The sequence below is a fragment of the Gouania willdenowi genome, chromosome 12, assembly GCF_900634775.1.
Source record: "Gouania willdenowi chromosome 12, fGouWil2.1, whole genome shotgun sequence".
In the NCBI taxonomy this organism is placed as follows: domain Eukaryota; kingdom Metazoa; phylum Chordata; class Actinopteri; order Blenniiformes; family Gobiesocidae; genus Gouania; species Gouania willdenowi.
Genome location: NC_041055.1, coordinates 3,967,328 through 3,988,346, shown reverse-complemented (window position 1 = coordinate 3,988,346; position 21,019 = coordinate 3,967,328). Strand labels below are relative to the sequence as shown.

The 21,019-nt window shown below is 42.1% G+C and overlaps 1 protein-coding gene across 6 annotated transcripts in view; it reads right to left on the bottom strand.

The window, feature by feature from the left end:
• Positions 1–1,395: 1,395 nt before the first annotated feature.
• The window catches only part of myo5b (myosin VB), a 69,793-nt gene continuing 50,169 nt past the window's right edge, over positions 1,396–21,019 (bottom strand). For 5 of the 6 annotated variants that reach the window (XM_028462375.1, XM_028462376.1, XM_028462378.1 and 2 more), the window contains 10 exons: positions 19,216–19,414; positions 16,908–17,001; positions 16,696–16,830; positions 15,535–15,686; positions 15,372–15,461; positions 15,142–15,292; positions 11,696–11,990; positions 10,823–10,997; positions 3,120–3,200; positions 1,396–2,000 (listed from right to left, as the gene is read on the bottom strand). In XM_028462375.1, coding sequence (XP_028318176.1) covers positions 1,848–2,000; positions 3,120–3,200; positions 10,823–10,997; positions 11,696–11,990; positions 15,142–15,292; positions 15,372–15,461; positions 15,535–15,686; positions 16,696–16,830; positions 16,908–17,001; positions 19,216–19,414 — 1,525 coding nt within the window. In that variant the 3' untranslated portion in view covers positions 1,396–1,847. The remainder of the gene's footprint in view (positions 2,001–3,119; positions 3,201–10,822; positions 10,998–11,695; positions 11,991–15,141; positions 15,293–15,371; positions 15,462–15,534; positions 15,687–16,695; positions 16,831–16,907; positions 17,002–19,215; positions 19,415–21,019) is intronic. The other variant, XM_028462379.1, reaches the window with a different exon arrangement.

The following is a 21,019-nucleotide window of genomic DNA, read 5'->3' as shown; positions in this document are numbered from 1 at the left end:
TGCATGCTCCAATGTGTCTGGAGGCTTTTTCTTTAACCTGAATAAATCAGGAAAGAGAGTGCATCTAAACTTTAAGGTTAGCACTCGTGTGTGTGTATGTGTGTGAGCACTCCAGATAACATGATTACATGTTACAGAACTAAAATCCTTCATTCTGCGTTCTTTAGTTTTTGGTGGATGTTGATTCCGTGGCACAGCACCTTGTTTTTTTTTTTTTTTTTTTTTTTTGTCAATATCAACCATAAAATGTGTTTAAAAAGTAACTAAAACCCCAGGGTTTGTCTGACGTGCCACTGGAACAACAAACCAAAAAATGCTTTGTTTAGGGGCGGGGCTTCTGGAACATTTAAGACAAGCCCAGTCTATACTATAAAATGTCCAAAGAACAATCTATGCTAGGATAATTAGCTACTAAATATTCACAATAACTTTCTATTCATAATTCTTTAATTTAATCTATTTCCTCAGATTGTCCACGTTAGTTTTCATAGGAGGGGGAGGAGCTAACAGTAATTAAAGCCACCAAAACGTCACAAACCTCCATTCTCAGCCAATGGCAAAAATGCATTGTGGTAGCCAGGTTACAACCCATGGAGAGCAGTCACTGCTACATGTTTTACAACAAAATAAACTCAATGGAAAATCTTTGAGTAAAAGATAATGATTTAAAGCAGTGGTTCTCAATCTTTTCAGTCCACGACCCCAAAATAAAGGTTCCAGAGAGCGGGGACCCCCACTGTAGCTGAAGGTGGCTGAACACAGACATGAACATTGAAGAACAGTCATGTGGAAACAGGGCCATCTATAAGGGTCAGCAAATGATGGTCCATTGTTCTATGAATCTGTGATAACCACATTTATTTATCTGAATAATATCCACTGTTATCCAGGAAGTTTACTATTATTTGCACCATAGTATATAGTCATCTTAAAAATCTAAATCCTTGTTTTAATCAGAAATAAAATGGGTTAAAGTGACCAAAAAAAGTGGAAAAGGTGGTGAAATGGAATTTTAAAAACCACAGAAATTGATTAAAAGTTGCAAAGAACAATTAGTTTAAACTGGCAAATGATGGGCATGAGAAATCATGAATGCGGTTAAATTGGCAAAAATAAGAAATAATGGGTTAGCAGATGTGACATTAGGTAGAAAGAGTTTAAAAGTGCCAAAAAAAATCTTGGAAAAAATGCAACAAAGGGCATTGAAATTTCATGGAGAAGTGTCAGAAATGGGAGTAATTTAGCAAAAATGCATTAAAAGGAGCAAAAGTATGGCAAGAAAAAGTGATGAAATTAAGTCAAAATATGGCAAGATTGGTATATTTGCAGAAAAAGAAGTAAAAATAAGCAAAAATGGGCTCAAATTGTTTCATGAAAGCATCTGGCGACCCCCTCCTAGTGTCTCGTGAAACCAAGGTTGAGAACCCCTGCTTTAGACAATAATGAATCAACAACACTACGGAAAACCAAATACATTTGTTTTCAGCAAAACAAAGAGGTTTGAGGGTTTAGTTACTTTTCTATAACAAGAACCAACATATGAGACTAAATAGAATAAACCTGAGGATTTGATGCCCAGAGTTCAATAAAGACAGAAACAGAGGGTGGACTCCAACAGGTTTAAACATTTGTTTGTGAACAGTTTAAAAAAATTAAACAAAATAATTATTAGAAGTGATAAAAAAAAATAAGCAGGAAGACCCTTCATGAAGACAAAATAAAAGACTGGGTAAACATTCAAACAGGCCAAGAGGTTGAGTAGAACTCACAGTGCCATTTATCCAGAAATTAAATATTAAAACAGAACAGCAGTGGTCATATTCCATTAAAGGCAGAGACACAAAATATCAGACTCTGACGAGGAAGTCAATGTTGAGCACAGCAGGAATGTGCAGCGTTTCCAGGCTCAGAGCAGATGGAGTGTACGGGAAAAGGACTGGATAGGTGTGTTTGGTGTCTATTAACAGCTGAGCGGGGTCGTTTCTCTCCTGCAGACGATTCTAAAACCAGACAAAGGATGAGAGGGAAAACATGTAAGATTCAAGCACTCAAATCTAAACGCATAAATCCCTGCTCTGCATGTTTCATACAAACGTTATGCTCATTGTGCTCAAGTTGGAGATTGTTGTCAATTGTATCTCAAAAAGGGTTCATTATTGACTGTTAATGGCCAGGGGGCTAATCATATTGGATTTCTCATTTTTGCCCTTTTTTATTTCAACTCATTGTATCAATAAAATAATCAAACTAAGTGAACATTTTGTTTGTAGACTACAAACACTTGTTGTTAATGGCCATTTCCATCCATCATATGATGCTAAATGATGTTATATAATGCTAAATGATGCTATACAATACTACATGACTCACTTTCCTATATAATACTGAAATATGCTATATGGTGCTAAATGATACTATATGATGCTAAATAAAGTTGTATGATGCTATAAGATGCTCAATCATGCTATATCATCATGCTATATGATGCTTAATGCTGCTATACGATGCTAAATAAGATTGTGCTTTTATACATTTTGTACCTAGGGAAAAGCTCAACCAGAGACAGGAGTTGAGAATAAGCATTAGTTATACACTCTGTATGCATCACATCAGTTGCATCTTTTTGCTGTAACTATGTCTGTCTGTACTGTCCCTGTCAAATAAATAAACAAATTAATTAATTAACCAAAAAAAATGATGCTATACAATGATAAATTATGCTATGTCATGCTGAATGATGTTAAATAATGCTATATGATGCTACATGATGCTCCATGATACTAAATGCTGCTATATGATGCGATATGATGGTAAATTATGCTATGTCATGCTGAATGATGCTATAAGATGCTTAATCATGCTATATGATGCTACATGATGCTAAATTATGCGATATGATGATAAATTATGCTATATCATGCTGTATGGTGCTAAATGATGCTTCTTATTTTCACTGCTTATTTAACACGTCATACACATGTTGTTTTTCTAGCAGAAAACTAAGCCAAGTATCCCTGTTGAACATTAACATTGGACCACAAACAGCCTCACTCTAAAATTCTAAATGTGGAGCAGAGACTGAATCTAAATATTCTATTTGTCGTGTGCGTGAGCGTCACCTGAATGTCTCTGATGAAGGAAACCGTTACTCGCTCTTCAAACTCATTCAGAGGCGTGTATAGGTTCAGGATCTTCACAATCTGCAACAGAAAGGAATGTGACCGAAGGCTTGGTTAAGTTAAAACTATCCACAAATTATATTCAACTCAAACACCAATGATTGGTAAATCAACACCAGAAATGTCAGTGTCAGTGTTTTTGGGGAAACACTATCATCAGTAGTGGACGAGAACAACTTTTGGATGAAATACAGGAAAAGTTATACGGTTAAGCAGATTTAAGGTATGCCTTGAACAGATAAATAGTTGGTCTAAAATAGAGGAAATCACAACTGTGCACAGTACGCATGATGAAAAATTGTTCACTCCACATTAATTCTAGAAGATTAAATTAACTTAATATATATTTTTATGCACGGTGGAAGGAAATACAATTGCAACACATGAAAAAACACATGAAAGGCAAATCAAAGTCTATTATTCTAATGAACATGTACCACATCCTCTGTTGCTTCACTACAAGTATTAACTGCAGTGAAGACTTGGTGTGAAAACGTACCCTATTTACCCTAATTAGGGATGGGCGATATGGACTAAAAAAATTATCCTGATAATTTCTGGTATTTATCACAATAACGATAAACATCACAATGAATAAAAACTATAAATAAATAAAACAATTCCCAACTTAAAGTGTAAACAGATTCCTTTACAAACACAAATACATTTGAATACACATTTAAAAAGGCTACCATAACTGCTGACTCAAAAAGTTCATGAGCTGATATTTTAAGGAATATATTAGTGCATGTGGATCACTCTATTAGTGTTATTGTATGAAATTAATTTATTTCCTCACTTAAAATGAAATTATTTTCTAAAAAAAAAAGCACATGAAAAGCACAAATACCTCCATCAGTGTTTTTACTGCTGCTGAATCTTGTTAATAAATAACTCTGATTTCCTATAATTAAACCAGATCAAGCTGATGATTTAATCATTCAGTATATTTAGGTGTAATAATCTCAATAGTTATATTAGTCTAATGGGACCAGCTTTGTCTGTGAACACGTGAAATATAATTAAAAAATATTGTGTTTCACAAGTTCGGACGGATTAATAGTGACATTATTATTTATGCAAACATTTATTTCACACAATGTGTGACATGTTTAGCTTTTATTCTGTGATGGCAAAATTGATTAATTATATTTACTCATAGATCTTACTCAACTTAATGCTTTAAGTTGTAACTTTCCATTCCTGTCTTTGTCTGCTTTTCTCAGGAAGGTCAGTTGGCTCACACTCCCAAAACATGGCTCTATCTGAAGGCCAGACACACACACCCCCAACACGCTCACTCACTCACACACACATACAATGCATCATACACACACACCTACGCACATCTGCGCACATGACTATCACATCAGAAACCGGGTGGCGCCATCCCCAAAGGGCAAACTGACCTCCTCCCTGCCTCTTCTTTCTTATCTGTGGGTGGGACAGTCGAGCTGTGTAGAAATGTGTGTGTGTGGAACTTTTAGTCAGTCTTGCTTTTTTCCTCTGGCCGGAGGAACAATCCTTTTTGACCATCCTGCTTTGTACCTTTTTCATTTAGTTTAGAATAAATCATTTTTTACTTCATCAACTCTTCAGTCTGGTTTTCATCATTTATTAACGCAGAGCGTGTTTGACAAGATAAATACGAGGTAACCGTAAATTTAGCTGTAACAATTGCCGTCACGAACAGGATCCTTCTCCGGTCTTTGTGTGCGATCTGCGCGGGCCGTTGCCGAGGGGTGGCGGACGCGCTGTTGCCCTGAGCCAGAATTTATGATGCAGGGGCACCCCCCGGAACCGACTCGCATCGGACCGTCGCACAGACCGGGACTGGAACACGGACCACGGTAGACAATTCGACAATACCAAGGTTTTTTGTCTTCACAAAACCTCTCTGTCCTTTTTGCTCTGCAGTGATATATGATTAAAGGTTGGCGCTCCACTTTTGTTAAGTAAAATACTGCCTACAGGTCCCGACGGTCCGATATTAAGACGCCTAGAGAAGTAATGTGCTTTCTAGTTGAGTGATGTTTGTGTTGATGTCCGGATGATGATACTCCCAGTCTTTTGTTTTAAAAAGGTGAAGGTCGAGTTACGGACAAGGTTCCGAATCACTGGCCAGTGTAACGTGCCTAATCAGCACGGAATGAACTGTCTTGAAATTATGGGCAATAATCAAAGCATAGCATCCTCCAAAGAGGAAGTGGACTGGAGCGCACCTCTCATAAATCAGATGAAGAGAAAATATGATGATGAATGTTGTGAAAAACTACCTATTTGGGTTGCATGCTTCGGATTCCCGGCTAAAGGTAGCCTAAGCGACCGACAGCTGACGCAACTTAAAGATAGCTTATCAGACAAGAAAAAAAAAACTCTTACAAAAAACAAAGGTAAAAAGCCACTATGTGAGGGATTTGATGGCGCATGAGCAATGCTTGCAAATTTGGGAGAGGGAAAGTTTATGGAGGGCTGCAAAGGAGAAAAAGGACGCTGCTTTAGCGACCAAAGAGAAAGAGAAAAACACTACTGAATCATTTAAACACAGCAATAATCCATTCATTTCTGATTCAAGAGCTCCAAACATTTCTCCTCCTGCTGACACACACACACACACACACACACACACACACACACACACACACACACACACACACACACACACACACACACACACACACACACACACACACACACACACACACACACACACACACACACACACACACACACACACACACACACACACACACACTCAAACCCCTCCCCCTGCATCTCTATACCCGGACGCCACGGCTCCGCCCGCCCACGTCTCCGCCCGCCCACGTCCCTCCCTCTGGCCAGGCAATTTCCACCACGGCTCTCTGCCACCCTCTGCTGGCAGAATCAAGTAACGCAGGTGATTAATTAAAAAATCCAAATACAGAGTGTAATGCTCACTGTCGTCTGGCAGCTGGAGCCAGTGCTCCACCATACATTCACCCACAGGCTACAGCTGCAATCTCAAGCCAAGCCACGATGACACACTGGAATGCCAGAGACTTTGTTTTCTCCTTCTCACCATACTGTATTTCCTACACTTTGCCAAATTTTGTGTTTAATGCACCACCAGCATACAGGTCAGCTCTGCATGATGACGCAGGGGCGGCACACTTGCGTCTACAAGCTTAACAGGCTCTTCAACTTCAACGTGCGCAGCCTCTACAGCATCCATCTCAGTCTCATTCAACCACTCAAACCACGCCTCATGTCGAGCAAGAGACATGCAAATGCGGACAGACAACACGAACCCAGGCAGGTGCAACAGACAATGTATTAGTATATAGACACATGTTACCTGAGATGCTTACAGCAGAAAAGGATGAGTTTCCTCCCATCTCAAATGGGGGTAAACCATTTGGAGAGGTTCTCACTTCTTTCTGCAAGTCTGGCGCCCAACGTGCTCGGAGATAAACAGAATCCTCAAAACTCTACTGTCTTCTATTGAATATGCCCGGATCCAGGCCTCCATCGAATTACCCCACATCGACTGTCTGCGGCAGACTGTTCTGGGCTGGGACTTCAATGGAGAATGGGTGAAACACATCATAGCCAAACTTTCAACGTGCGCATGGATATGGGGCAAATTCAGGCTTGTACAAAGGCACCTAGTGAACTCGTCGAAGACTACAGCCGCAGATTGACTGCTTGTGTCGACACCTTCAGCGGTCATGTCAAGCCACAACATGGCTTCAATTCAGCCAACAAATCATCCTATGAGGCTCTAGCCAAAAGCTTCTTCGTCTCTGGGCTCCGCCCCTCCCTCCGCTCCAGTCGAAAAAACATTGATTGGTGGATGGCGAAAGAACCGTTGGCTTGAAATCCTCAAATACGCTTCACACGCCAAAAGCCTTGAGACAAATGCACGAGAAAGCAATGATGGCTAATGCGGGTGTTTTTCCTCCCCTCACATTGTTTCAACACAATCAAGAATACGGCCAACGATACGAGGGTGATGGCAGACCACGATACCCACCCGACAATCAAAGTCCGAAGGAGAAGGAATGAATGCTTCAATTGTGGTTCACCCAACCACTGGTCAAATAAATGTCCCCTCAAATATCGCGGACGACAGAGCAAACACTACAAAAAGAAACGATTCCCTGCCAGACAGAGTGGTGAAGGCCGTCCCCCAAATGACGACCACCAACAGGCAGACTGACTGGCGGACGTGGGTTTAGGAGGGGTCGTGAATGTCCAATCGATGGGTACAATGCCTAGACCTCCGACTAACAACGCACCGGACACATCTCAGCTCCAGACACACGTTTGCCAGAACTGATTGACACAAAGGCATACGCGTTGCAACACCCGGAACTATTCACTGAGGATCAGTTTTTTAGGCTTTTTCCTGATTTAAACAAAGAAATGCAGGCTCAAAGGGACACCCAAAGGGATTTGGTACAAAAGCATTTACTTTTTGACTCTAAGGTCTCCCTTGATAAGCCGACATCGTGTCTGTTCATGAAGGCCGACGCCTACCGAAGGTTACCGGTAACCACAATCATTGTTAACGGTACTCCCCTCAAATTTTTTGATTGACACTGGCGCAACAAATTCAGTGATTAAATTTTCCGAACGCTGCCGTCAACAGCTCATACCATCTTTCGTTTATTTGATTTGCGCTAACGGTGCTACTTCTCGCGAACCATTAGCCAGACCTGCTTATTGTATTTAGCCAGCAGGAAACACACATTTTTCTCACCAATTCGTGGTTTCAAACAACGGTCCTACCATCTTTCGTTTATTTGATTTGCGCTAACGGTGCTACTTCTCGCGAACCATTAGCCAGACCTGCTTATTGTATTTAGCCAGCAGGAAACACACATTTTTCTCACCAATTCGTGGTTTCAAACAACGGTCCAGTAAACCTACTGGGCAGAGACCTGCTTCTTAAACTCAAAGCAGTTCTCACTTGTACTGACGCCGGCATTGAGATCTCATGACCTTTAACCTTAGCTCAAATGTTCCTCAGGATGACTGACTCTGTAGAAGAGTCCGCTGGAACACTTTTTGTTTACAACTGGTGGGTTAATTTTGATGATGCTTACAAGCTTAACGTTTGGGCCAAACAACATGCACCTCAACACCTCACATTGAAGAAGCCTGAGTACAGCCACTGTGCAGCACGTCTCACACAATCCAGACCATTCCTTTGCTGCTGACTTTTACGGCGACCCCCTTTTGGGTGATGCTGTAAACGACCACCTACTTTGACCAACACCACGCTGCAGTTGCTGTGCAGCTCACGGAACACCAGCTAACTCTGTTTGACATTCCTGACTCCTTCCCTCACATTTCGGTTGCGAAAGCTACCAAACTTCAGTGGAAGGATTTGGGACTCTTTGTCCTACGCTGTCATTTAGCTGTCGACTGGCAGCCAACTCCAACCCCTTTGACGTGGTTTTCACCCGTCGTGAATACCTATCGGGTTAAAGTTCCCCCAATGACTGTGGAGTGTCTCCGCTCCCTTTTTGCCATCAGTCTGTCCACCGGCTACAGACTGGCTTCGTTGTCGGTACCACAGCCTGGGGACGTCTCACCCCTGTTGCGATCGGTGCCACCTGGACTGTGGGCCAAGCACAAGTATGACATTGGCCTCATCAGAGACTGTGCTCCCGTGGTGATCACACCTAAGTCCTCCTACAGGCCCCACAGGAAGCAGTACCCCCTTCGACGTGATGCCTTGAATGACATCCAACCTGTTTTTGACTCTCTCTTAAAAGAGAAAGTGATTGTACCATGTTCCGATTCACCTGTTTTGACTCCCATCTTTCCAGTGATGAAAATTCGCCCGGAAGGCCAACCAACCGAGTGGCAGTTTGTGCAGGACCTAAAGGCCGTTAATTCGGCCATCATCCCTCCTGCCCCTCTGGTTCCAAACCCTCACACCATTCTCTCGTTGATCCCATCATCAGCAAATTATTTCACTGTTGTCGATTTGGCTAACGCCTCCTTCTTCATCCCAGTCCACCCGGACTCACAGTTCTGGTTTGCGTTCATGTTTAAGGGACAGCAATACACGTGGACCAGGTTGCTGCAGGGCCTCATGTGTAGCCCCCACATTTACTGTTCTGCCCTTGAGCAGAGCCTCTGTTTCCTTGCCCTCTCACAGGGCTCCTCCCTCCTCCAGTATGTCAATGACATACTCCTCGCAGCTCCTTCCAAAGATCAATGTGAGCGAGACACCTTATCTCTGCTGCACCACCTCCATGAGCAGGTCCACAAGGCTTCGCTTTCCAAACTTCAGTTTGTCCAGGAAATCGTCCAATTCATTGGTCATACCATTTCCTGTGAGGGAAAAACTCTGTCCAGAAAAGGCATGGCTTCCATCGTCGCTCTTCCCAAACCTTTGACTAAAAAGCAAATGTTGTCCTTATTGGGCATGTGCTCTTTCTGCCGAAATTTCATCCCTGATTTTTCTGGTTATGAATGCCATTTGAGGGCAGTGGTAAAAAACTTGAAAGCGGTCCTCCAAACAGCCCCCACCCTGGGAATCCCTTATCCCCAGTGTCCTTTCACCCTGTTTGTGGATGAAAAAGGGGGTTGCATGACCTCCGTCCTGTGCCAGCTGCACGGGGACAAACTGAAACCTTGTGGCTACTTCTCAAAGAAACTTGACCCAGTGGCCAGAGCCTTACCGCCTTGTCTACGTTCCGTCACGGCTTGTGAGGCTGCTGTCTCCTCAGTTCGTGAAATCACTGGCTATGCTCCCCTGCATCTCCATGTGCCCCACTAGGTCACGTCCATTTTGAGGGATATGCAGACCTTGCATGTCTCAGCGGCCTGCTGGTTGAAGTACAACACCACCCTCTTGGGTCTTCCTGATGTGCATGTCCGCCGGTGTTCCACTCTGAATCATGCTACTCTCCTACCTCTCCCCGAGGATGGAGAGCCTCACTCTTGCACTGCTGTTTTCTCTCAGGCTCTGGTTCCTCATCCTGATCTCTCCTCTGTCCCTCTCACTTACCCTGACTACATTTTCTACGTGGATGGTTATGCATCCCATGACCCCAACACTGGGGCTAACCAGGTGGGCTTTGCTGTTTCCGACTCATCCACTGTTTCCTCATCCTCGCTCCCCTCTCAATACTCCGCCCAGGCCGCAGAACTCTGCGCCCTTACTGAGGCGTGCCGCCTGGCCTCAGGTAGGTCTGCCACGATCTACACTGACTCTCGCTATGCTTTTGGGGTTGTGCATGATTTTGGGGGGCTCTGGAAACAGTGTGGTTTTCTCAGATCTGATGGCTCTCCAATTCTGAACTCCACCCTTGTGTCTGCTCTTCTCGATGCTATTCAGCTACCTTCCTCTGTTGCTGTTTGTAAATGCGCAGCTCACTCCTCTGCTGCTGATGATGTCTCTCGTGGTAATGAATGCGCTGATGCGGCTGCCTAATCTGCGGCCCGCACATGCGTCCCTCCCTCTTCCTCTTTCCTCTCTACCCCCCAACCTGTCGCCTCTCTGTCCGAACTCTCCGCCTTTGTCACTCCCGCCGATCGCCGCAAATGGCAGGCCTCAGACTGTAAATCAATTGACTTGACTATCTCACACAATCAAAAAGAAGGGATTGTCTTCCTAACATGCACTCTGCATGCAGACTGACCTGCTGCAGACTAAGGGCGGTGCACAGTGAGCAGATGGCTTCAGCATCCTGAGAAGTTTTCTTCTTCACTTGCAGCAGCTGAGCAGCCTGGATGATGGGCTCCAGGGAGGCTGCAGCTTTACTCTGATACAAGTTGTTCCCTCTGAGCCACTCCTCCAGCTGACTGGTGTTGTACCTGTGCACACACATACACACACACAATCATAAGATAGAAGTTACTAGGGATGTAACGATTAATCGTAAGGCAGTTAAAAATCGAATCATAATTTGCTACCATTCCCAATTTAGACTCATCTGCTAATAATGGGAGCTGGGAACTAACCAGATCCATGTGGCTACACATTAATCTGGCTCTTGCCAGGTTAATAGAATGACCCAACAGCAGGAAAAAAAACCACTGAACAGATGAAGGACAAGTGTCACACACATTTACCAAAAACAGACTAACAGATTGTATTAGCTTCTCAGTTACATAAACCGCCTCATATTGTATTAGTATCATCCTTCATCATAATATTATCCTGTTGGATTATGTAGTCAAGATTCAATTGGCAGTCACCTCACAATGTAGTAAAACCTAAACTCTTATTTGGAATACATTGTACGGATCCAACTTTTTAGTTCAGATCAGGCTGGGCTTATTTTAGTGCTAATGTTTATTGTTAGATTTGGATGAGCTTATAAACTGTTTAATATCATGTAAAATCTGTGTATTTTACAGATAATGGAAGGTGAAGCTTCTTATGCTGCAGAATCCATCACGAAAAAGTCAGGATTTATGAACAGAACATTGAGGTCACATGTAAAAAGGTGTTAGGCTCTTCCTTACCCTGATTAATGATTGTAAAAGTGAGAGTAATCAGCTGTAATCACCTGAGTTGCATGCCGGTGCTCCATGAACACACATCTTTGCGCAGTAGCAGGTTGTTGAGGGTGTGGGCGTTGATGCAGTGAAACAGCTGTCGTATGACCTGACCAACGATCTCTGGGTCCAAACCGTGTTCCTGCATGATCCCGTAGAACTGGCCCAGCTGTCGTATGAGTGCCTGCAGGGTGTAGCTGCTGGGACTGTGACAGTCTGTGTCCATACTGGACGAGCGGTTTCTGTAGCCCATGGGTTTGACTCCCGCCAGGCTGGGGATGCTCTCACTCTCCAGCATCGCAGACACTGAACACACAGATAAAAAACCACGGAGTCAGGAGAGTGACTTACGTAGGGGATATGAGAAGGACCTAAAAGACAAAGACTGTAAAATTCCTTTTCAAATAACTACCTAACCTCTCTTCAGTTGAAAGAAAAACTATTATATTAACTTAATGTACTTAAAAACATTTTAATTAGCACTAACAAGAATATGTCAGAAAGACAATGGGCTAAGTTTCCTTTACAGAGCAAATAAACAGAATCAGAATCAGGATAAGTTTTATTGCCATGGTTTGAGAACAGGTTCACAAACTCGGAATTTTTTCTCGGTGCAAACGTGCAATATAGAACATTTAACACAGAGTTAAGATAAAAATAAGCTAAAAAACTTTAAACTATAAGGCTATAGGGGCATGCATAAAAAATATTAAATAAATAAAATAAAATAAAAGTGACATATGGTAAGTCAACAACAATTTGACATTGAACAACAGCGGGATTGTATTTACAGATGTGTATGAGTATAAAGTGATATTAAGTTATATAAAGTGATTAAGTGATAAGAGATAGCAATAGCAGCGGGTCTAAGTGTGGACGGACCACACAGTGCAAGTGCAGAATACATCCATGAGTCTATGACTAAGCTACAGAGACTTGTTTTTTGTTCATGAGTCTGATGGTGGAGGGGAAAAAACTGTTGAAGTGGCGGGATGTATGGGTCTGGATAGACCATAGCCTCCTGCCTGAGGGGAGAGGGGTGAATAGTCTATGTCCGGGGTGAGAGGGGTCAGCTATGATCCGACCCACACGCCTCTCCACTGTTTTCTGGGCGTTTAGCTCCAGATTGTTGTGGCTGCACCAGGACGCCAACCGGTCCACCTCTCTCCTGTAGGCGGACTCATCACCATCCGAGATGAGCCCGATGAGGGTGGTGTCATCCGCAAACTTGATCAGTTTCACGGACTGGTGACTGGAGGAGCAGCAGTTTGTGTACAGGGAGAAGAGCCAGGGGGAAAGTACACAGCCCTGAGGAGTTCCAGTGTTTGTGGTCCGAGTGTCCGAGACGATCTTCCCCAGCCACACGTGCTGTCTCCGGTCCGTCAGGAAGTCAGTGATCCACCTGCAGAGGGAGTCGGGCATGCTGAGCTGGTGGAGCTTGTCTCGTAGCAGTCCAGGGAGGATGGTGTTGAAGGCAGAGCTGAAGTCCACAAACAAGATCCTGGCGTAGGTTCCTGAGGAGTCCAGATGCTCCAGGATGAAGTGGAGGGCCAGGTTCACTGCGTCGTCCACAGACCTGTTGGCTCTGTAGGCGAACTGCAGTGGGTCCAGAAGGGGGGGGTGATGTCCTTGAGGTGGGGCAGGACCAAGCGTTCAAAAGACTTCTTGACCACAGACGTCAGCGCCACTGGCCTGTAGTCATTAAGTCCTGTGAAATGCATTTGTTTTTTTTTGCTTTTTATAACGAATTTTCTATTTTGAAAGCGCTTTGAGATGACTTTTGTTGTAATGGGTGCTATATAAATAAAGTGGAATTGAATTGAATTTCAATCAGCTCAATAGAGCAGGGGTTCTCAACCTTGGGGTCAGGACTGGGAGGCGGTTGCCAGATGCCTTCAGTTTTAGCCCATTTCTGCAGCTACATCAAACTTGCCATATTTTAACCTATTTTCATAACCTTTTCTTTCCATATTTTTGCTCCTTTTAATGCATTTTTGCTACATTACTCCCATTTGTGCCACTTCTCCAACAAATTTAAAAGACTTAGCATATTTTTCCACTTCCAGGACATTTTTGGCACTTATAAACCCTTTCCACCACTTATGCCCACCTAATGTTGCATATGTTGACCCATTATTGTCAATTTTAACCTCTTTTCACCATATTTCATGCTTGTTTTTTCTAAATCAATCACATTCACGGTTTGTCATGCCCAGTGTTTGCCAGTTTAAACTATTTGTTTCGACTTTTTAAATTACACTAACCTCCCCTCCCCCATTTCTTCCACTTTTAAGCCAATATTGACACTTTTAACCCTTTTTACCACTTTTTCCTGTCAATTTCATCCACTCTAATTTGCAACTTTTAACCATTTTCTGTGGTTTTTAAAATCCAATTTACCACTTTTTTTTTACTATTTTTGGTCACTTTTAATTTTAGTTTTGATTAAAACAAGGATTTACATCTTTAAAATTACTATATACTATGGAGCAAATAATAATAAACGTCCTGATAACAGTGGATATTATTCAGATAAATAAATAAATAAATGTGTTTATCACAGATTCATAGAACGATGGACCATCATTTTGCTGACTTTATGGATGGACCCTAAAAATCTCTTCCTTTTATTCCCCCTTATCGATGGCCCTGTCTCCACATGACTGTTCTTCAACGTTCATGTCTGTGTTCAACCACATTTAGCTACAGTGGGGGTCCCCGGGGTCGTGGGCTGATCAGGTTGAGAATCACTGCGATAAAGCATGATTTAGTATGGGAACACAGAGAAGCTGATTAATCCTATTTTTGGGTGCTTTTATTTTGAAAAGCGGATGTTTGATTTTTAGCTTGAAGACGGTCCCAAGGCAATTTTATGTTCCGCTCGCTGATAAATGAAGTTGCAGTTCTTTAGTTATATGGACTTCTGAGTGTTATGGCAATTATTATATTAATCATCATATCATCAAATAAGATAAGATAAGATAATCCTTTATTAAGTGTGTGTTCATGTCTACAATTTGTCATGTGTTAATACACAATGACTGCATTATATCGTTGTGCTTTTGAACAGAGACGTTGCTCCTTTGCTGAGTCAGATTAGATTACCCGCAGTACAGACAGTGTATTCACAGAGCAACAAACAGTCTCTGCTTAAGGCCTCATACCAAAAACTCACCTACACATACAGACAAGCTGCAATCTGACCAAGGCCAAACTCAAACTCACATGTGGAGACACACACACACACAAACACACACACGCACACGCACACACGCACACACACACACGCACGCACGCACGCACACACACCCAGAGCACAAATCATGTCTCCAAATGAGAACAACCAAAAATTTGACATGAGTTAAAAAAAATCTTCTAACTTCGATCCAAAACCTTGCAAGCATTATTCAGTTATAAAAGTTCCTAAAATCCACCAGTGTTTACATGTGTAACCTACCAATCATGGGCTGAATGGTGCCTTCTGCCACTTTGATCAGCTGCTGGTAAATCTGGATCGAAAGATCACTCAACACTTGTCTGTACTCGGCTAAATCAAAGTTCTTCAGACAGTGCTCGTTTTGTTTGGGTGTGTTTTGGGTCATGAACGCCTGAAACAAAAAGGAAAAGCAGAGCTCTAACAGATGGTTACACTAGATTCTGAAGGTGCTCATGAAGCTTCAGGGTTACCTCGTCTCCACTGTACTGTTTCAGACAGTGGAGCAGTCGGCTGGTGTTGGCCAGCCAGAACGAGATCATCTCAAAGTCTTCGTTGTTTTTCTGCAAACAAAAGAGAATTCATAAAATACAAGCTTTTATGACATCAACCAGATGTGGGGGCCTGCGCACTGACCTTTAGGACCTTCTTGATGGCGTTGATGGTGGAGGTAAGCAGAGACTCCACCTTTCCGTCATCGTTGATGTAATCAGCATGACGAATGCACATGAAGAGAATGTATCCGGGCAGACAGGGAACGGTTGATGAAACTTTGCTGGGTATCATGTCTTAACACAAGAACACAGCAAACACACATTAGTAACTTGGAAGAATATCATTGTTAGTATAAAAATCTTGAAAGTTTGTAAATTAAACCAAACTGTTTCTGAAAGTCTTTTTAGGTGATTCTCAAAGTGTATTTAATCTGCAATGACAGCTAACAGGAAATCACACATAAATAAGTATTCTTGATTCCCTCATTGGTCTCAGTAACTGCTTATTGAAGACAAACCAACTGTCACAGTTGGAGATACGGTGGGTGGGTGGGTGGACGGAGGGAGTGAGAGCAGACAGCAGCCTCCTCCCGAGCGTGAAGCCAATTCATTTGATCTAATGTGGCCGAAAACCAATCAATTAAAATCTAAAACCTAAATAAGAGAATTTCTGATGTTGAAAATAAAATTCCATTTTCATCCAAAGACGGAATCCAACTTCTTCACCAGTGTTAATCTTTTATCGACTAAAAATGTTGTCATAGTTTTTGTCGACACCATTTTTTTGAGTGACAATAACTAGACCATGACACAAAATTGCAAAAGAAAACAAAATGCATTGATATTTTCGTCAACTGATAAAAACAAAACGAAATCCAATCAAAACTACTTTTGTCATGTGGAAGGTTGGACAATAACAGCCTCAATACTGTGTTAACGTTTTGTTTATTCAGACAAGGTTTTTCAGGAAATTTGATCTCCTGACATGATTTGAATTTTGTCAGGAGATAATATTTCCTAAAAAAACCTTGTCTGAATAAACAAAACATGTATATTTAAAAAACAAAGACAAAATAAACTTGCTGGAATTAAGCCTCAACACTGTCTCATATATTGAAAATTGCATAAATTATTGAGCTTCAGTAAATATTTGAGTCAACTATATCCAAAAAAAAAGTATTCAACCTAAATCCTAATGTCCTTTAGCTGAATAAAACCAGACTATAACTGAAATAGTACTGATGACTAAATTTGGACTAAAATTAAGTTGCAATTTAGTCAGAGTTGACAGTGTGAGACACACCGGTGATGAGCATCCTGGTAAGCAGAGCCTCATCCTCATTGTTGTACTCCAACATCCCCTCAAAGTCCTTCTCCTTCCTCTGAACCGTCACCTGCCGGCTCAGCTCTGGTCGGGACCGCGACGCTGCTTGAGCGGCTGTAAAAAGAACACGTACCAGTTGTTAGGGTTTGGGTGTGAGAAGGTGGCAGAAAAAAAGTCTGCGATCTTTGTACCTTCAAGCTCTTGAACCTTCTTCATGTAGATCTTTAACTGTTTCTTCAATTTCCTTTCATTTTTCTCCAGTTTCTCCACCAGTTCTTTAAGGTCCTACACACAGATACACAAAGCAGCCATGATCACAGGTTCTTTGTTTGTACTTTGAATAATCATTTATTTTAAACACGCTGACAGTTTGGCAGCTGCAAACAAACCTGAAGACTGTGACAAGCCGACAGGAACCAATCACAAGCTTTAGTTTATGGGCGACATTTTCATTAGAGGCACATTTGGGACATTAAATATCACGGAACTCAAAGGTTGCAGTAGCTCACTTAAAGCTAGGGTACTCAAATTTTCATTAATTAAAAAAAGATTCTTATTAGCATCATATAGGATAATTAATAATTTCTGAAAAACATCATACAAATCTTGGTGGTGACCCCCTCCAGTTCCAATCACAGGATTTAGAGAAAGGAGGGGTGAGCAGAGCCCATGAAAAAGCCTCCTCATTGGCTGCAACGATATATAGTGAAGCACGTGCATGTTGCGAACTAGTTTTCAGTCTTGGACTAACTTTGGACACACAAGTGGCTGTTTTCCTTCTAGACAGGTAATTTAATGTTCCATTTTCCTATATTTTGTGTGCATCCTTTTGCGTGGCGACGTGATTTACCGGTGCACGTTCAGCTCTTGTGCGCGATTTCGTGCACTTTCGTGACAGGAGGAGACTGGGAGGGATTATCAGAGTGGGGGACGGGATTTACGGTTCAAATTCAGCCATGCCTCTCTGTCATGGTTCAAGAATCAGATAGTGCAGCTTTAATTTTCCATGTTAGTGGGAATCTGTGACCGCTGCGGCTTCTCGGCGGTAGAGAAGAAGAGTGCTACGTCAACTGAGTAAATCTCTTCGTAGCTAATAAGGAGCTATTTACTCCCCCTTAAACATGATGCTCCCGTGGGTGACGTAAATACAGACTGAAGAAGAATTACAAATGTGTTTAGGGGGAGTAAATGTCCACCGAGAAGCTGCAGGAGTTGGAACTGTTGCCACCTGCGGTCACAGATTTTTTCGGGTCACAAATTTTGGCATAACACCGGCAGTTGGCTACGGCTCTTGGTGACATCATCAACTAGTCGACTTTTAAAATTATGAAGTCGTTCAACCCCTAGTGCACATGCACACAAGCTCCGGTGTCAAAACTGTGAGGGTTACACAAGCTATTTTTAGCAGAGGCCAAATTATTATCAAGAGGACTCTGACTTATTATGCTGCGTTCACACCAGATGCGTCATGAAATGTCGGTACGTCCAGATTACATACAAAGTCAATGGATAGATGCGTCCCAGATGCAAAAGCTTTCCTGTGCGGCAGTGCGGTGCAATCGGCACTTCAAGTGCGTTGGTCATGCAAGCTCGCTCCCGATTTTACACATATCCGCACATTCCCGAGTTGAAAATATTGAACTCCTGCGACCGTTTTGCATGATGAAAGCCAAACACAGTCTTTGTTGACCATGACGCCAGGCCGTAAACAAGGACACCGGTCTGTTCACCCATTCAACCATGGAATAGAAGCTGTGTGTGACCACCTGGAGCTGAATGACACAGCCTTTATAACCGGGACCGAACTAGGAAGGATTTGGCGTGGAGGAGAATCAGCGAGGAAGTGGTAGTAGCAGGTAAAAGTTCTCTGCAGTTTTCACCTTTGAAAGTTGGCACTGAGCTAAGATAGTATTAGCCGCTAATTACAACGGCTTCTTTTTTCACTGATGGTTTATGTTTATGAGAGGAGAAAAAGGAGCTCAGCTCCTTGTTTCAGCAAGCAGTGAAACTCAACGAGTTGGATGTGTCGCTGGTGGGCGGGGCTTCGCTTCAGACGTGCGTATGAAGTGAATGGGGACATTTTTTGATCCTGCGGACCCTGCGTCCGGTGCTGCAGAAGATGCATTCGGTGTGAACGCAGCATTAGGGACACGAACTAAAATAATTTTTTAGTGTGGAATGACATTCACATTTTTGAGCATCAAATATGTGGTCATACTGGACAATAAAATGGCATATATGCTGATGTAGCATGAAATCAAGTATGCTAAATTTATTTTGCAATGACGGGACCCAGAGATGTGCTGAAAATCGTTAATCGAACCTGCATTACAAAAAACCTAGCAGAACAGCTTTATTAAGCAATACACACTAATATTTCAGTGGGTACATTTTTTCCTGAAAACAAAAGGTTAAAAAGTATCAGGCCCGGACATATTTTTCCTGCATTTGTGTCCCTAATACAAATTTTGCCCTAATAGAGTATAAACAGTAACTCACCAAGTTGTCATTGGTGAGCCTGGTGATCTCGTGCTGGACGCTGTATTCTACCTGAGCCTCTGGAGACAGAGACATGGTGTAGTTCAGCATCTCCTGCTTCTTCTCAATGTCATTTTTCAGCAGCTCGATCTGTGTGTGAAGAGCCTCCAGCTCGTCCTTATGAGTCTTTGACTGATTCTGTAGCTGAGCCTCCAGTAGCCTGAAGTGACACATGGGGACACACTGCGTCTGACAAACTGCATCACAACATAACACCACAGCTGACACAACAACATACAGCACTATAATAATTGTCTTTTTTAAGTCTGCTTCTTCAATGTAAACTTCACAGTCAAAAATGGTTCAGCGCCACAAACAAAAAAAAAAAAAAACACTTTCCCCCTGAACAGATAATACAAGGTGGAAATGTTTAGAGCAAGGAGACACTTAATATTTCACAAGCTGGCTAAAAAACAAACATGAGTTTTTGTTGATGTAAAGAGAAAATAAGCTCCCTGAGACCTGGCCACTTGTTTAAGACCCTGATAAGCCAATCCCAGCTCTCCATCTTCATTCAGGTAACACCAGTCCTGCTTATTGCTTTTCCCAGCAGCAGAAAAACAAAGAAAGAGAGAGAAAAAAAAGAATGTAAGAAACAGTAAAGATTGCATGCAGCAAAAAGAAAAAGAAGGAAATCAGAGTGAGGAGAAAGGCTTTCTTCAGTGCAGCCCCAAAGCTGCTAATCCTATCATGAAGTTACAGGAACAGGATTTCTAATGTATCCTGAGCTGATATGTTCAGGTTATACTGATCACATTCCTAACAACCCAATTTTCATTCTGACAACAAACTTTTACTTCCTTTTAGTTTTAATTACTCACCAAAGACTGGATTTAGTTAAAGTCACATTTTAGTCTCTGAGTTTAATTCATTTTAGTTCAAATATACTTTTAGTCTCATTTTATTTTTTATAAATAATTGAACAGTTTTGTTATATATGGAAGCCCAAAAGGGTCATAATTAAACAAATAAACAACATTTTGAAATAAATACCATTTTGATAAATAACAGACAAATATATAATATGGCCATTAAATTGTTATATAATATTATTATGGAATACGTTTTATTATTTTTAAATATCTATTTCCATAAAGTCCTTTTTATTTCATAATGTCGTTTTTCAGCAGAATGACTTCGGTCTGTCAATCAAATCTCATGGCTTGGACCTCGGCTTGATCCTTAAGATCGATTAGTTTTCCTGGACATCGATCATGGCCGTTCTTTGACCGACACAGTGGTAGCAATGGGAGGGAACATAAATAAAAGTATTATTAATAATAAAAAATAAAGCAAGAAAAGTGCAGTGAGATGTGTCTAGCTTGAACGTATTCATTTTGAGTGAGGGAACGAGTGCATGCGCGTGGCCGATACTCGTGTGTGTGTGTCAGTGGAGCAGATGTGTGTGTGTGTTAAGACCTGGGTTCATTCCAACGCGGTGACCGTGACAGGTAGCGAGGTTTATGTTTACAGTGCAGGTAGTTAATAAAGTACAGCTCGCCAACACCAAACAGCAATCATTATTACACACCGTCACACACACATTCTGGTCATCTTTATGTGAGAGTCAGCAGCAGAGTTTGAGTAAACAGGCTCATCTCAACGAACACTTTCACGCCTCCTACATCACTACATATCCTATCTCTGTCACCGTCTCCTCTGGCTCCAACCCTCCTCCTTCCCAGCAGTTGGCAATGCGAGGCGCATCATAAGGGTAGCACCATACTGTGGCTGACCTGTGAACTACCCATCCTAAAGATCCATT